Raw genomic sequence first — 17,242 nt, forward strand, 5'->3', positions numbered from 1 at the left:
CGTTTCTCTAAAAAGGTAAATCAAGAATGCTTACTTAACTTTTTGCTTATTTCAGGCAGAGTTAAGTGGTGGGAAAACGGCATTCATCATGTGTCTAGTATAGCAATCATTCTGTTAAGGAAATGGGGTAATTACAAGGTTTATTTATTTGTTGGATCTTTAGTTTCTTCCATGTTGCTTCTAAAATAATGGGAACAATCTTGAGAGTTTACCTGTAATATGAAAATGCTGTGATGGGCTTAATTTTTGAAGTGGAAAATCCTTGAAAAATTCCTTGAAGTTGAAAATCCTTGAAAATGCTCTCTGATGGGCCTGGTCCACGGCATGTAGAAGTCTTGAAACAGCAACTGTCCTTGCTGAGTTGCTTGTGAATAATTCCCTTGGCCAGAAACAGTGAGGATTTTGATCCTGTGGTATTATACTGAGTGGCTCTCCACTGCTTGGAGCTCCATCTGAGTTCCAAGTGAATCAGAGTTTTAGGTGCTGATGATGTTCCATTTTGTGCCACCTCATTGATATACTTAACATTTTGTGCAAGGTCAATTGCACTGAAAAGCAGCAGACAAGGAACAATTTGTCACTGTTATCTTGACTGAGATGATTAATCCTTTTCACACTTAAAGTTAAATCCTCTATTAAATAGAGGAGGGATTTTGGTCCTTGGAAGTGATTGTGCTCTTTCATTTCCCTCGGGGGGGGAAAAAAGAGGTGGTGAGTATAAGAACGATGCAAATTAATAATACACACTGGGTTCCTGATTTGTAGGGAGGAGAATTGCTGCTTCTGGAGAGCAGAGTTGGCTGCATACTTGTTTCTAATGATGTGTTGTGGGGGGTTCATTGTTAAGTGATCTTTTTTTCTTAGCTAAACTTCCCCCTTTTACGTTAGTTGTGTAGAATTCATTAATGCTGGACACACGAATACATTTATAGGGTTTTTTGCATGTTTAGATAATCCCTTTAAATTTTTTACATTACTTTCAGCCATTTATATTAAAGAAAAGTATTGCCTGTGACCTTTGATTAATGTTTCCATTGAGGGTGAGTCAAACATTCAAGTCAAGTAAAGGAAGGACTTCAGTGTTTCACCATAGGTAAGGGCATTTGATCAAAAATGTTCTTCTCCCTTAACTTTATTTGCTGTATTTGTAAATTAAGTACAAAGTTCTGTAAATGTTATTGTTGCAGAAGGTTTGCTTAGTGCAGTTTTGGGATGCAGCAACAATACTGCAGTGCTTTCTTAAACAAGACTCTTGTTTTAAGAATGCTCTTTCCCAGTTCATTTCAGGTAAAGTGAAGGTTCAAAGATGTGGGGTATGTGTGAGCATGCGTTATCTTCCCTTCTAAGCTGAAAATGCCATAATGGAAAAGGAAACAATATAAATTCCAAAGCCATACCCACATAGGTAGCTTTCCCTAGTTTTCTCCTTACCGGTGTAGTGCTTTTATTTATGTCCTAAAAGTTGTAAAGCTGATGTTATGTACTCTGCTTAATCTGTTAATTAGTTCTTTTGAAGTATTATCAGCTGATCCCCATTGATCAAAACTATGAATACATAAGTACATTGCCCAGGATATTAATCTTGTCCTCTAATTTTAGCTTTGATACCTTTTCATCCTGTACAAGTTTACCTTAATTATTGACAAAGTTCATTAGGAACAGCTGTGAATACCTAGTGAGGATGGTAAGTTTGTTTAGAGTTAATCTGGGCTAGAATGTGGTCTTCAACAACAAAACAGCCTGCTTGCTGCTTTGTGGAAGTCTCAAAGTCTGTACATGCAGACCACAAAAGTATTGGACATGAGAAGTTGGAGGAAAGCATGTTAGTATGTGCTTCGTTTCACATGAAGCTGTGTAGAAGTGTGACAGTGGGAAACAGGTGTGTTCTGTTGCCCTTTTATACCCCAATCTAAATTAGTTGGAAAATTCAGAAACACATGTATGGCAGTACTGAACCTTATTCATACAGCTTATCCCATATGATAAAATATTACCCTTTTCAAAGACAAGTGAAGTTAGGGGAGTAGAACTGGGCAAGTAGTCAGATAGTTCTCTAAATATGCATTTGGGGTTTCTGACAGAATATGAAATAGGAAAATCAGGGACCCCTACCTGACAAGAGACACATGCACTTGTGTCCTCGCACTTTGTTCATCCTGCTCCTTCTTGCACAGACACTTACACACCTGCAGCTCGATCCACATCCTCCCTGTGCATCATTTTGTTGTGAATCTGTAAGTAGTTTACACTTGCATGTGAACTACTAGTATCCACAATCTAAATGATGAACAAACCTAGTGTTTTCTATGTTTAATTATTTTAAATCTCACCCTGTATAGGATATGGCTTGTCTGCCCTGCAGGAGCACAACCTGCACCCTCTGAGCGGTGGGTTATTCCAGGATGCCTGGGTGTCCTGCTCAGAAATAGCCTCTTACCCACCCCTGCAGAAAGGTGCCGTTGATACTGTGGAGTCAGACGCACTGTACTGCCTTCTTTTAAGAGTGATAGTTGTAATTTAAACAGTGAATTCTAGTTAGGAATTTCATATATAGACTAGCTTAAGTGGGTGGGGGAAGGCAGAAAGCTCACAACAGAGGTTGGGATAGGAATCCATTGCTATACCCAAAACACTGGCCAGGCTTGCAAGAGGGCTGCACATTTGCACAGAACTTTGGGCTAAGTTTTGTCATTTCATCTTTTTTAACTTCTTACATGCCCTGTACGTCCTCACCAAACCCAACAGCCCTTGATGGCAGACGGTTGATGTGCTGGCTCTGGCCTCACCAGTTCTAGAGGCTGAATTCATACTGTCAATTCCTGGATAACTGTATACAATTTCTTTTTGTTTCTTGTTCTTCTTTCCCATCCTTGTTCTTCCTCTACTTCCCCACCCCCCCCAAAAAAAAAAAAAAAAAAACATTAAATATGATACTACTGCTGGTTCCAGCTATACCCATTGCTCTGTTCTTGCTGCCAAAATTCGTGTTCAGGGGTTAGTCATCCTTTGAGATGTTGCTGCATTAGAAGCAGTAGTATCAACCCATGTAGAATTTTCTTTTCTACTGTGACTCTTCAGCTTGGGCCTTCTGCTTATATAGAATTTTCTTTAAATTTTCATGCAATTGATATTCCAGATTTCAAATAAACTGTAAAAGTGAACTTGCTTTTATTGCTCTAAATGCATATGTGCTGAGGGAGCCACACTATTACCGCTTCTCTGAATGCACAAGATGAACACTTCGTAAAACAAAATATTCAGAGACTGACAAATTTTGTGTTTTTGTTATTAGGCATCCTGAGGTCTGATTTTAAAATTGTCATGTCACCATTTGGTTAATACTGGATTAGATTGTACAATCTAATAGTTTCATTTTCTACAATGAAATGATCATTTGGATGTTAACAATTTTCAACTAGTGAAATCTGCAATACTGAATTTTGGCTGGTTTTGTGAGTATTAGTAAATTGGATAACTAATCCCTTTGCCCTGCTACTTTTGTCTGGTTAATTACAAGCAGATTTTGCTTCCAAACTGTGACTGTGTTTATGCTGAACTCATTCTGAACTTATTTTGTCTGTGTCTTCTTAGAAAGAAAAATGGTTTTGTTTTCAAAATTAAAATTGCTGATCAGCTGGAACTCCAAACTTCTAAATATTCTATGCACAGCGTCAGCTTTCATTATGGATCTTAAAGCTGTGTTCAGAATGCAGGCTTATGCTTTTCATGTTCAGTTTTAGAGCTGCTGGTTCACTTTTTGTGGCTACTTTGAGTTGAAGCAGTTGAAGCACTTCATTTATGAAAACTGGACATTTTAGCAGAAAGTGTTGGCATCAAATGCAGCTTCTGTGTGTGTGTAGATGATAGTGGGTAAAAACCTGTATCTGTCTTAAAATTAGTATTTGTCTACTAAAAAGTCATTTTGCAGATGTTGCTGAGGTTAAGACAGTACTATGTGTTGGTTTTATATTAACCAATTTCCTTATTAATTTAAGATTGTTCTATGTGTAGAGTAAAATTAACAGGCACAAAACGAGGATGATGTTTATCTTGTGGTAAGATAAATGTGATCGGACCACTCTGATCTCTCATAGTATTTTCAGTCAATTACTGAATTAGTTTTGTATCCTGAAGAATATTGTAGGTAATATTGGGAAAAACAAATGCTTAAAAGTCTGTATCAAATGATGGATGACATCATGTAAAGTTCCATTAGGTTTTGGTCTCCTTTTTCTAACTGCTTAAAGGCTGTAGCAAGTCAGATTATTTGGTTGGTTTTTGTTGCGTGTTGTGGTGGTGGTGGTGTTGTTTTAAAGCTTTATCATTCAAAACCATACTTACAAAGCTTTTGCAGTTATTTCACCATAAGGTTATTCAACCAGCATATTTATCAGGTTCTATAAGGCCATTACCACGGCACTACTTTTACTATTGCTGTGTTTCATTTTTTTTCTTTGCTGTCTTGCACAGTAACTTTCATTTTCTGCAAGTTGATGGAGCAAATTTTGTTGACGATGGGGGGAGAAATGGTTCTCTGAAAACAGCCCTATTGAAAATGGGGACGAATACAGTGATGTAACAAAACAGTCAGGCACTTTCCCTTCAGCAGCTCTGTGTGAAATATTTCTTGGGTACGAATTATCCTCCATAAATCTAGTAACCTATAGTCATTCATAAAGAACTGCTGTGTTTTCTCTAACCTGATGGATATTCAACTTCAAGATGACCAAAATTATACTTACAGAATTTCTGTTACCATGATCTTTATGTAAATAATAGTTTTTCTAATCCTTTTTGTTCTTCGCTGTCCTTGTCCTACCCTCACACATGGGATTTTCTTCTCTGCAGCAGTTTAACTGTACACTGTTAACACTGGGAAGCACTTGTTTCTACTAATACATGCTGGGGGTTGCTTCTGGCTCTGAGTGCTTTATAGTTCTTATGTCAGCGAAGAACTGGATATTTATCGATGCTATGTTACAATGGAGATCGGGAGCAAGCTTGAATTTGCAGACGCAATTGACTCTGAAGTTCCAGATGGTCATGTTACCAATAATAATGATGATTGTCTAGAGGTGCCCTTATAATTGCTGCTCCAAGGTGTGCACATGAAATATAAATGAACAGTGCTTATTCTGCTTTTCTAGTCCCTTTTTGTTTGGTTGTTTTTTTGTTTATTTGGGTGGGGTTTATTTGTTTGTTTTGGGAGTTTTGTTTGTTTTGTTGGTTTTGTTTTTAGGAGAGGGCTACTGGTGCAGTTTAGCTATTTATCTTTTATCTCACACTTCAGTGTGGTTTTGTTCTTTTTCTAATTCACTGTCATTTTCTTCTCTTTCCCCATTTACCTCTTCCCTTAACTTGCTACATTAACACTGCATCAACTTAATTTAATTTTAAATTTCATATGCTTGGAAAAACCACATCTTATTTGGCCATACATTTTTGTCTTGCTGGAAGATACTATACTAAGAAATGCTCTCTCTGTGAGATGTGTAAATGTGAGGTTAAGAATGACATGAAGAGTTGACTCTAAAGATAATTCAGAATATAGTTTGGACCCTGTCATGATTGTATGCTTTGTGGTCATTTTTTGTCTGTGCACAGAGTCAGTTTGAGTGAAAATCAAGATCTGGAAGGATATAATTTTTCCCTATAGTGTCCTCTTTTTACTTTGTCACAGAACGTGCTGAAGCAGCAGGACCTGCCCCCAGCACCCCAAAGGAAACTGGTTCACTTTTAGAAGGGTTAATTAAGTTAAAGAATCACTGCTCAGCTCCCTCCTCTGCTACGCAGTCACCTCTGTATTTTATGCTGCCTAAGAGCCAATAATTTTTATTTTCATGGATATGATCACCTGTAGTTACTGAGCTTAATTTTCTTTTGTGTAATGTACACAATTGGTCAATTAAAATACTTCATGCAGGATGTTGAGCTTTCAGCATTTGTCACCAGGCTCATGGATGGGATTTGCTGTTTGCTTCCAAGGCATGGAGTGTAGTTTCTGAAATATTCCAAGTACCAAAGTAGTTAGCTGCTCTCTGAGGATTTTCATTCTTTGAAAGTTCGAAATAAGGTACCGTTGCAGTACTGCAGATGTTTAAGTGTCTCGTGCCATTGATGTTGTTGATCTAAACCGAGGTGTTTCTGTTTGTTTTTAACCTGCACAGAGCAAAACCAAGGAAAACTCTTTGCAGACCAAAAACTCCCCCATTCAAAACATGATATGGCCGAATAAATAAAATCCACCAGTGGGCTTTCTAGGCTTTTAATAGCCTGAAAAATTCAGGGCGTCTACAATACCTTGTGTTGTGTGTTTTTTAAGAAGTGAAATATGTTCTTACATATAGATTAAGATAAACATGTACCTGTTTTAAAAATATAATTTAAACGTGTTTACAAGATTTTAAACATCTATTAATTGTCTAAGCACTCTGCATGTTAAAATGGTGTGTGTGTGTATATATATATATATATGTCTTCTGTTGTATTGAGATTAAACTGAGGAAGCTAATTCCTCACACTGTAAGGGGTTTTCCATTGATGAAACAAGAAATTGCCTTTTTTTTTGACAATTATGCTTGCAGTTTCGAGAGCTACTTTTGTCATTTCACTTGGAATGAGCTCATTGTTGAGCTTGGTTGGGAAAGCCAATTGTAGAAACTCATTGGTAGATGCAGGTTCATCTCTTACCCATTTTTCTTTTCACTTTGAATGAGAGCTGAGGCAGAAATGGCTGAGATGCATGAATCCCAAAGGTGGGAAGATCAAAAATAGATACCTTAACACTAATTACAAAGAACACTACTTCCATTTAATGTGCTTGTTTCAAATGAAGAAAGGTCTATTTCATAATGTTGTTCTTTTTAATCTACTGCCTGTGAAATACTTCCTTTGAATTCTGGGATGCTCAAATGCTCATGGGCTTTTGGGGGAGTTTTGATCCCTTTTCTTTTTCCCCTCGCATTCAGGGCATTCCAGTTTCCATCCAAAATCAATTAAACAAAACTTAGAACATAAAAAAAAAAAAAAATAAATTTCTTGCTGTCTTAATGTAAAACTCCCCAAAGTGCTTAAACTATAAATTTTTCAAGCTGGAATACAAGGAAGCCAAAAGTTTTTCTTCCAGCTGCTTTCCAGCTAGACACTCTTTTTCTTGAAGGCCCAATGATTTGCAGCCAGAGACAGTTTTTTCAGGGTCAGGGCAGAGTCTTACTTGTTTTGTTGATATCTTCTTGTATCCTGTGTCATCTTCTGTATGTTCTGCATGGAGAATAGCTTACATATTTTGGCTCCGTAAACACTGTGGTTTCCCCTGGGGAAACGGGAGGAAGGGAAGATGTAGATACATAATTTTTAGGGTTTCCCTCATTTTGAGGTTATTTACTATGGGATTAAATCTTGCTGCCAAGTATGCCTGTTCCCTTTGGTCAGTTGGTCCCTCAAGGTGAGTAAAGTACAGATTAGTATAAACTCTGTCACTTTATGTGAACAGAAGGGAAGCCTAAGCAGAGGCGCTATTCCATAGAGACAATGAACTCTATTCACTCATGCCTAGCCTGAATTTCCTCTGAATGCTTTGTTACTGAAGTATTTATATAATTAAAATACATGTATTATATCTATATTACTTGTAAAGTGAGTTCTGTTTTCTGGTTTGTTCATTTGAGAGCAGTACTGCTGTTTTCAGGGAATGTCGCATTAACACTGAGTTTTCACTAAAAAATATTCCGTTGCAACATGCAGTTGATGTTTTTATGGAATTGAGTCCAAATTTGTTTCAGGACAAAAAAAATATCCTGGCACTTAAAACTGCCTGGGTTAGAGTGGTAAAACAGAACTAAAAGTTGATGCAGCAGTGGTATATGCTATGCAGAGTTTTACCATTGCACAGTTTTCAACATCAATTTACCTTCAAGTTTAACAGCTACAGTAAAAATTAAGTTTCTTGTTTTCTACAGCTTTGTGACACTCCTGCTGTTACAATATGTAAATAATAAAATAAATATAATAGTTTAAAAAGCAAGCAATGTAGTTTAAACTCTTCTTAAGGGTTCCTGTGAAAGCCCCAATTTCTCAAAAATAAAATGTTACTTTCCATTGCAAACCTCTTTAGGCAGTTAAAATGCTCGAATTGTTTCACAGGCAAGATAAATTATTTTCACTGGTAAAAAAAAAAGTACTGCAGCAAAACCCACTTTATTTTCCCCTATATAATATGTGACTTTTGAAATTATGTAAAAGCTGGTTATTGCAATCAGCTTGGAATTTATCATGAAGTTTATTGCTTGGAGTTGAAAGCCAGCACATACTCTGAGCATTTTTATACTTAAAGAAATGCACTTCATTTAAATGCATCCAAACTTTTTTGTGTGTGGTGGTGATTTTTGTTATTGTTTGGTTTTTGCTTAGCTGCCGAAGACAGGCGATAAGCTTGTCTTTGTAGTGACCCAACTGAGTCTTCTTTTTGGTCTAATGCGATAGTTTTTAGCATTGTGTTGTGCAAAGCGTTTGAGGATATTAGGTGGCCCAGCCTCACTGGCTGGCAGTCAGACTTCTTTTCTTTTTAAAGTCTCAAATGCATCTTCTCATACGTCCCCTGAATGTGCATCCCTGAAGCTGTGGGCTTCCTTGTGTTTTGGTTTAGCATGAGAAATGGAGAGAATCGAATTTCTTCTTTAAGACAGAAGTCTCCAAGCTTTAATGATAGGGTAGAGGACTGATGGGATGTAACCCTTGTCTTGAATTATATTCACTCATTCGTCTCCCATCTCCCCTCTTGTGGTTCCTTTTATGTTGGATCTTCTCTCAGTCCTGCATTGCTCTTTGTTTTATCATCCCCCTTCTGCTTTTGGCTAATGCCTTCCTATTTTCTGTGTATTTCATCGCCTGTTGTACAATTAAGAATAATCCTGGCCCAAAGCCCTCTCAGACACAAGTGAATTCTTTGAAATAACTTTTTTTCACATGTGGATTGGAATATTGTGACAAGTATGTGTATGTTGCTGATAGAGTTTCACCCTCCTGGAAATGTCTTATTTCAGCTGTAACTTATTATCCAATAGTTGCTGAAACCCAAAATATAGTATAATGCAGTCTGGCTGACATTTCCAGATTTTCCACGTGGTGTACTAATCTGGAAGTTGTTGTGATGTCCTGGGGATTTGGATGTAACAGATAAGAATTAAGAACTGCTAGAGAGGTTTGCCCTAGTTCCATTATGGAAAACTTATTGGTATTGTAGCTGTTTTCTTAATGCATTCATTTTCTTCTTGGAAGTTGCTTTGCTACTTACTTTGGAATTTTATTTTTTTGTTATTGTTTATGTTTGCAGATGACCATAAATACTAAAATGTACTGCTTTGTTTAATTCCGTCCTCCTTCCCCCTGTTTGGTGAGTTAACTTGTTTGGATAGTGTCTGCTTTTTGTGTATTGTAGTTCTCTTTTGTTTGAGCAATCAAAAGAGCACAGTTACTTTTGTAGTTCTTAGGAAATGGAACAAATGTTTTGGTTTTTTTTTTTAATACAGGAGGAACCTGCCCCTGAGTTGCTATCTGAAAAGCCCTCTCCTTTTCCTTTCCTACCTCTTTTTTACTTACAGCAATCAAATATTCTCAAATAGCTCGTCCACTTATGTCCCCCTCAACCCAAGGAAGATCCTGACAAATGGGATAGACTCCAGTGGATGATCACCAGGTTGATCCAGAGCCTTGGAGAAGCTGATGTGCAGAGAAGCTGAGGCAGGGTTTGTTCAGCATGGAGGTGGTGAGGTAGAAGAGGGTGTGATCACAGCCTTCAGTTACCCTGGCAGTGCTTAGAAGGTAAACTGAGGCTCCTCCTGAAGGTGCACACGTAACAACGGCCAAAGGTTGAGCAAAGGGAAATTCAATCAGCTATGATGAAATAATTTCTTGGTAAAGGTGGCCACACTCTGGAGTAAGTGTGCAGAGAGGCTTTGGAATCTTCCTTCAGGTAATGAGAGCTTGATGGGCAAGGCCTGAGCAACCTGACCTAACTTTGCGCTTGGTCAGCTTGGTGGGCGTGAGTTTGGACCTAAGTGACTTCCAGAGGTCCCTTTCTTCCAATCTTGTTTTGATTCTAAGACCCCTTCTAGCTGACATTACTCCAGCTGAGCAAACTGATCACGCTTAATCTCTTTTTATAATAAACCATTGAGGTTCTCAGAGGAGTGAGGACCTTTTTGCTTCTTGCTGTATGAAATCTTGTCCATGTGAGAATAGAACTGGAGAATTTCTTCCAGGTGAAAACTCATCAGTCTTCTTCTTAATCAACATCTCTGTTAAAAAAATGCCTTGTCCAATGCTGCCTAGCATGATATTTAATAGTGTGTTTTCTTGGCATCCTGTGACCATCTAATACGGGCTGATCTTTCTTACTTCCTCAGATAGTCTTTTTTACTCATGATCATCAGATACTCCCATCTCTCAAGTGTAGTGAGAGGTATGATCATGATCTCATAATACTTATTGATGAGACCTCAATATCCAGGAGAAGTTCCTTAGTCTCAGTAGACAAACCCAGCAATTTTGATTAATATGTATGAAGTCTTTGCTGTCATTCAGTTCCTTCTCCTTTATTACTACTTAATGTGTTAGTGATGCACTGTAACTCTGTGCTAGCGTTAAATTTCAGTATAATATGGCTAGTAGACTTGTTCACTAAAACAAGTGTGGCAACAGAATGAGAGTCTACATTGAGCCAAGTGGCTACATGGATTTCAAACTATTATATAAATGTGTGCATGGGGTTTTTCTCTGTTGGCCAGCTGGGGATTTATGGATAGGTCGCACACTATGTTATAATAAATGCTGTCAAATCTCTGTTCTGAACTGCTAAACCAAGAGGTAAGATTTTTTGAAGTCTGGATAGGCTTACAGCAACAAGTTGCTTTCAGGTAAAGGTGAGGAAAGAAAAACAAACAAACAAAACCACACCAACCTTGTGAAGGCAAACCGATGTATTTTCACTTATGGAGACACTAAAGGACTTGATTTGCAATTGACATGCTTTACTTAGAAGCCATTTTAACATAACTAAAGAAATAATTGTATGAATTGTAAGACTTTGAAATTCCCACTGATGGACCTAGAACATGATGTAGCTGGTAGTGGTCACTTGAACTTAATGGGAACTGTTGAGTGTCTTGGTTTGCGCTTTAGATTTCTTTTGAATGATCACAACTCACCTGTTACCAGACAAAAATGCTTCTCAAGAAAAACAGAAAAGTGGTTAATGACTTGTGCTATTTGTAATTAATAAGTAAACAGATTTTAAAATACCAAACATAATTTTTGCCAAAAATGAACTTTTGATTTTGTAGGAGAGCAATAAAAACTTAATTTTTCACAAATGTATTCTTTTTAACAGATTATGGAAGAAACAAATACACAGATTGCTTGGCCATCAAAATTGAAGATTGGAGCAAAATCGAAAAAAGGTATTTTGTTTTGCACTCTTTATGGGGTGGGATTAATTGTTAGAAAAGTAAAGCCACTTCTTAGAGTCAGGATGCCAATACTAGACACGTCAAATATTTTCTTTTTTATCTGTTTGTATAAGAACTCCTTGTTAAACTTAGCTTTAGGTATTTGCTGTACAAACCCACTTTAAGTAGCTTGCGCTTCTGCAATACTTTAATATCGATACTGTTGTACTTTCAGAAGGCGGCACACATGCCAAAGACAGTATGATTCTGCGTCTAATCTGAATGGTTGGTTTATTTTACAGCGGCCTAAGTCGATTAGTCTTTCTGGTAACATCACAGATTAGTGGGTGTTCTATGAGGTTTTTTGTTTGTTTGTTTCTGTAGAGTCCAAAGGTGAGTGGTGGTCAAGCCCTGTTAGAGCAATATATGTTCCTTGTGTCCTCAGCATGCAGTCTACATGCTTTTTGAGTGGCTTTAAGAAACCTAAGTAGAGCTGTTTCTTAGGAATGGCCAGTATTATGTGTTTTAAATTATGCTTTCTTTTGGAAGTACAGCCTATGATTGTGAATCTAGAACATTTCTTTTTGAATTAAGCCTTCTTACTTCTTAAAGAATCATAGCTGTGACTGAACAAAAGTAATACTTAATTCTTCTTCTCTAGGAAAAATGAATTTGGAAGCAAATTTTAACATCGCATGTATTTCTGTTCAGGTTGATACATATTAAAAACCAAGAAAGTAGAGTTCAAATAATTTCTCTGTATATTGTATTTAGAACGTGTAGGTGGAGATGTAGGCTAACAACCTTTGTAAATGGAGATGGTCTCATGTGAAGAAAAATCTCTTTAGAAAGGCACAGGATTAATAACATTTTTATGGTGTAAAGTGAGATTCAGTCTCTGAGGTACTTTCCCACATGTTATTGAAGTACAAATTGATTTTATATATAATATATGCAAGATAAAAGAATCTCACTTGAAAGGTGAAAAGTGGTGAAGGAATTCAGGCTGGAAGAAATGCAGGTTTCATGTATAGGTATATATTCGTATGTGGAGCTAATGTTTATGGTAACGTGAGAGTGAGAAGGTCGCTGTGCATACCTATGCTGTACCTGCATTCCTCTGCGGAACTCCCTACCTGAGGTCCCGTGAATTGAAACACAGCTAAAGCTCCATAGAAAACCCAGGCAGGGGATTTTGTTTTTCTGTTGAGGGGAGAAAAGAATAAATAAAGCAGTACTGGCACCTGTTTTCTTTCAAATTTAAATGAACCTAGTTCTGAAGCTGAAAAGAGGGGTGAAAGAGGTAGCTGGGATTCTGTATTGGTACTTAAGAGATGCAGCTTTATGTGTAGATTAATTTAACCACTTTAGTAGTTACTCAAAGAGAAGATACTGTTAGATTTGTGGTGACACTCTATCAGTCTATGGAATGAATTTGAATACTGGGGGAAATAAAACAGCTAGAAGTTATGAGCTGATAATAAAACTAAAAATTGAGAGGAGGGAACACATAATACAGCTGGGCATACTGAGAGCATCTGCAGTGGGAATGATCATTTTGGAAAGTCTTTATTCCGAAAGAAACTTTAGATAGGGCTGCAAGTTTCAGATGCCTGTGGACTTGCAGGGTAGCTCTAGAGTTAAGACTTATATTCTCTGGCTACCTTTGCTCTGGGAAGTTTTGTGTATATATACATGCACTTAAGATAGTAAATTACAATATGTGTACAAAGAATACTGTAACCTAGAGGTTCCTATTTGTGAAATAAAGTGTAGTTTATGTATTCTGTTTACACTTGGTATCAATTGTTTGCTATAACAGCTGTTTATATAGGGAAAACATTCTAAGTGTTTAACATACTCTAGCTTCACTTAATGACATTTTGTGATTCAGAGGAGAGTGTGCAGCAGATGACTGGCTGGCTCTCCGGGATCTTGAACTCAAAACATGGAATCCTTCCCCATCCCCTTGGCTGGGGACCGAGTGCCTGATAAGCTCATTCAGTGGGGGAGAAGTGGTTACGGATGTACAGGCTTGTACCCCAGCCATACACTGTACCCTGTCATATTTAAGTGATACCAGATTTTTTCATATACTTTTCCAGTATAGTTTCCTTGCAGTTTCAGTAGCTTCGTGTTCTAAGGGCAGATAACCTACAAGTTGCCAAATTGTTTCTTTTCTGTGTTATATGAATAACAGCTTTTGAACTGATGATTGCAAAATACTAAGTATTGAGTATCATAGTGGTAATTCATTAACACAAACTTGGTAAATATTTTCTGAAATTTTTTAAATAGTAAAAGGCTAGTGTCTGGATTTAGCATATGCAAAATTTTAAAAATTGCCAATTAAAATTTATTGTTTAATATGAAATTGCTAGAATAGCTCTCTGCAAAGGCTAGAATGGAAAAAAAAAGTCAATTATCAACTCTCAGCAGTTTCATAAAGAGCAAACCAGGAATTTCCTGGCTTTAATGAACACCAGATGCTGCAGTCTTGCTCTAGTGCTGAGGGATAATGAGGGTTAAAGTGTTTTGAAATACATGTTTAGAAAACACACAAACAGATAACAATTTTCCAGTAGCATCCTTAAGGAAGCCACTTGCTCAGGTTGGCAAAGAGATCCCGTAACATTAAGGTTTCAGAGAGGGAAGTGAAACAATTTAAAGCACTTCTGAAATGACTGATTCCTGTCTAACAGCAGTGAAAGAGTCGGCACTGGCACGGTCTGCTTTGCTTTCCACGGGTGCTGAAGAGTTCAGGGCATCCCAAAACCTCAAGTTCTGGAGGCTTCAGATCTTCTGTAGGCCGATGAATTAAAGATCGAACTGAGACAGTAACTTTTCTATCCATTCCCCTTTTGCTCTCAACATACTTCTTCACTCTGTTATGGTTACTGTTCCTTAGGAATGCTATTAATGGTCTTTTAAAGATTTATTCGCTGGTATAAAAGTTTAGAGTAGATTGCCAAATCCCAAATTGTCAGATGCTGGAGTTCCACAAATACATTCAAAGCAGGAGTATGAGAACTTTATTTCCCCTCTCCCTTCCCCAGATACTGACCTGTCCTGCTTTCTGGTTCTTGTTGTTCAGCCCTTTCTGCTGTGCTGTCACTCATGCTTATATTGCCACATAGGGGACCAGGCTGGCTTAAAACTAACCACTCATAATTTTTACTATTGTAGAGGGGTGTGGTTGGTTGGTTTGTTTTGGGTTTTTTGTGTATTTGCTAGCTGGCTTAACCCAAACGGTATCCTCAGTCTACTTCACCTCATGGTTATATAAATCTGTAATGCTTAATGCAGTGGGAGCAGGTGAACACCATGTAATTCAACAGCAGTGCTTGTTGATGGCAATTTAAGGTGCTCTTTAGGAACTTAGGAAATGGGTATATGTGAGTTTAGATTTCACCCATATTACTTGTTCTTTTTCTTATTTCAGTTTTCCCCCAGCTCTAACAGGTGTGTGCGTTTGTGTTTCAACAGCCATAAAGAAATTCTGGTGTTATGTGTGTGCTCAGAATGCAGACACCCTTGAAATGGCATTTGGGTAACAACCAGCATAAGAAACTTTTCAGCTCCTGGAAACTTAGTGGCTCTAGGCAGGAATTGGTTCAGAAAGTTGGAGCGGAGAAAATTTTGGGTGGTTAATAAAGGTGGTATGGGGAAATGCAAATGAAATTGAATTGAGCTTACGGAGCAGGGGTATCTCTGGCGTCTCTCACCATTCACTTTCAAAAAGAGCTGCTTTCGCTAAACTGCCATTTTTCTCTCTTTCTCTCTGTTGTTCCCATATTTTCATTCCTCTTTGTCCAGATTACAATCTCCAGCTCTTCTTTATCTGCATCATCTGTTCAAGTTACCTGCTCATTTCTTTTCTTTTTCTTGAGGTGCTCTTATTTCCTTTCACTTGTTCTTTGTTTTGCTGTTTGTGGTTTGGGAGTTTGGGTTTTTGTTTTTCTTCTTGTTTGTCTGTTTTTCCCCCTTCTTACTACTTGTGCATTTTAAGTTGGTTAAGAAAAAAAAATCCAATCCATTGTTCTGTTTGTCTATGTTTTTCTCACTTGATTTCTTTTTTTCTTTCATCTTCTGTTTCAAAAAAATCAAGCTTCAGTAGCTCTTTTAATGTAAGGTGCTTTCTATTATTAAAACATTTACTACATGCCATTCTTCATGAGTATATCAAGTACATACCATGTCAAATTGGTATCTAAGGAGAATGGCAGGAGGGGAGGAAGCCCAGTGGCACTGAAGGTATTAGAAGGAAGGTGGCTGTAACTATCAGTGGGCACTGCTGGTATTCATTGCCTGGCAGTTTGGTTTCATGCTTTTTCCTTAAACTTTGCCTTTTGCAGGCTGTCTTGAAAGCAGAATCCCTTATTTCCTTCTTTCCATCTTAAGTGCTGACACAAAGTGCAAAATAAAGTTAGTAACTGTAGTACTGTATTTGAGGCAAGTAACTGTACTGAGAGACTTCAAGTAAATAGATCAATATTCCTCCCATTTATTTGAATGTTTAGATGCGAGGGAAGAACTTTGTGCATTCCAGGAGGCTTTATGATAAAAGCTAGAGTCTTTTTTGTTAAAGCAGAAGTGTCACTACGTGGTGAACTTAAGGGCAAACTTGCATGCAAGTTACTGCCTTAGATATTAAGAGTAAGCTAACATGTAATCTCTGTTTGTTGCTTCAGACCTTTAAGTCAATTGGCATTTTCAATTGTTTGCCAATATTGTAATGAAAACAGAAGTTTACATTTTGAGGTGAAGAAGGGATAGAGGAGAGATGGTGCATCAGGCTCTGCAGTCTTACAAAAGCGTGCAAATATGGTACTGGGTTATTTACTCTTTTGGCATAGGTTTTCTGGTATAACTCCAGTCTGATTTTATGCTTTTCAAAAAATTTCTTCTTCTTTTTAGAAATAATTATTTTTCTCAATTTAGTTCGTCAACAAAATCTTTAAAATGAAAACTGCTTTCGTTGCTAAATCTCTTATAGTAGAACATGATACATGGGGAAGTGGTTAACAGAAGAGCAGTTCAGCGCTGTACTTGCCAGATTTTAGTATCTCGTGTACAGACACTTCATAACTTACACACGTGTTCCATGGAGAGATTACATAATTTCTTAAAACATAAATGCATCCCTGGCTGTTATGCAATATTGCTTTCAATATTGGAACTCAGCTGAATCCCACATTTTCACAAAGGAGAGACTGTCTTTCCCAAGTAGAAGATTCAGTGAAAGACATGGCAATAAAACTACAAATGCCTCAAATCGTATTAATGCATGCAAGTAAGACCTTGTCAGTGGTCACATTCAAACCCTATAGTTTATGATGAAATGTCAGCGAAAATGGTTAATAACCCAGTGCAGCATTGTGCTGTAGGAGTTATGTGAGCTTTAAATGGCATTGTAACCTCTTGTAGAGTATGTCTGGATGCCTCTGGATTCTCCTTCCCACCCCTCCAAAAAAAAAAACCCAACTGAAAACCAGAGACCCCCAAACCACATCAAACCAGAACATCCCTGAGCAAAGCAATGAACCTGATGAGGCAGCAGCTGAGAAACTTCGAGTACTATCAAAAGTGTCTGGGTGGCCAAAAGTCATCTTGGACCCTCACTTGAGGATATTCTGTCTCATTATGGTGATGATATTTTGTAATAAATGCGAAGTTTAGAGAAATTAATGGATTTCTCTGCTTTCAGTTATCACTGGGATCGCTGGAATACTGAAAGAATTTCAGTGTAGGCTACTAAACTTTTAAGTTACATGCTTGTTTTTCTAAATACCAGGTGG

At 37.5% G+C, this 17,242-nt stretch overlaps 1 protein-coding gene across 1 annotated transcript in view; it reads left to right on the top strand.

Moving 5' to 3' along the window:
• Nucleotides 1-17,242, top strand: part of BICC1 (BicC family RNA binding protein 1) — a 101,858-nt gene that overhangs the window by 39,188 nt on the left and 45,428 nt on the right. Inside the window, exon 3 of the mRNA XM_065067802.1 lies at nucleotides 11,387-11,456. Coding sequence (XP_064923874.1) covers nucleotides 11,387-11,456 — 70 coding nt within the window. The remainder of the gene's footprint in view (nucleotides 1-11,386; nucleotides 11,457-17,242) is intronic.

The sequence above is a fragment of the Columba livia genome, chromosome 6 (genome assembly GCF_036013475.1).
Source record: "Columba livia isolate bColLiv1 breed racing homer chromosome 6, bColLiv1.pat.W.v2, whole genome shotgun sequence".
NCBI classification, from domain to species: domain Eukaryota; kingdom Metazoa; phylum Chordata; class Aves; order Columbiformes; family Columbidae; genus Columba; species Columba livia.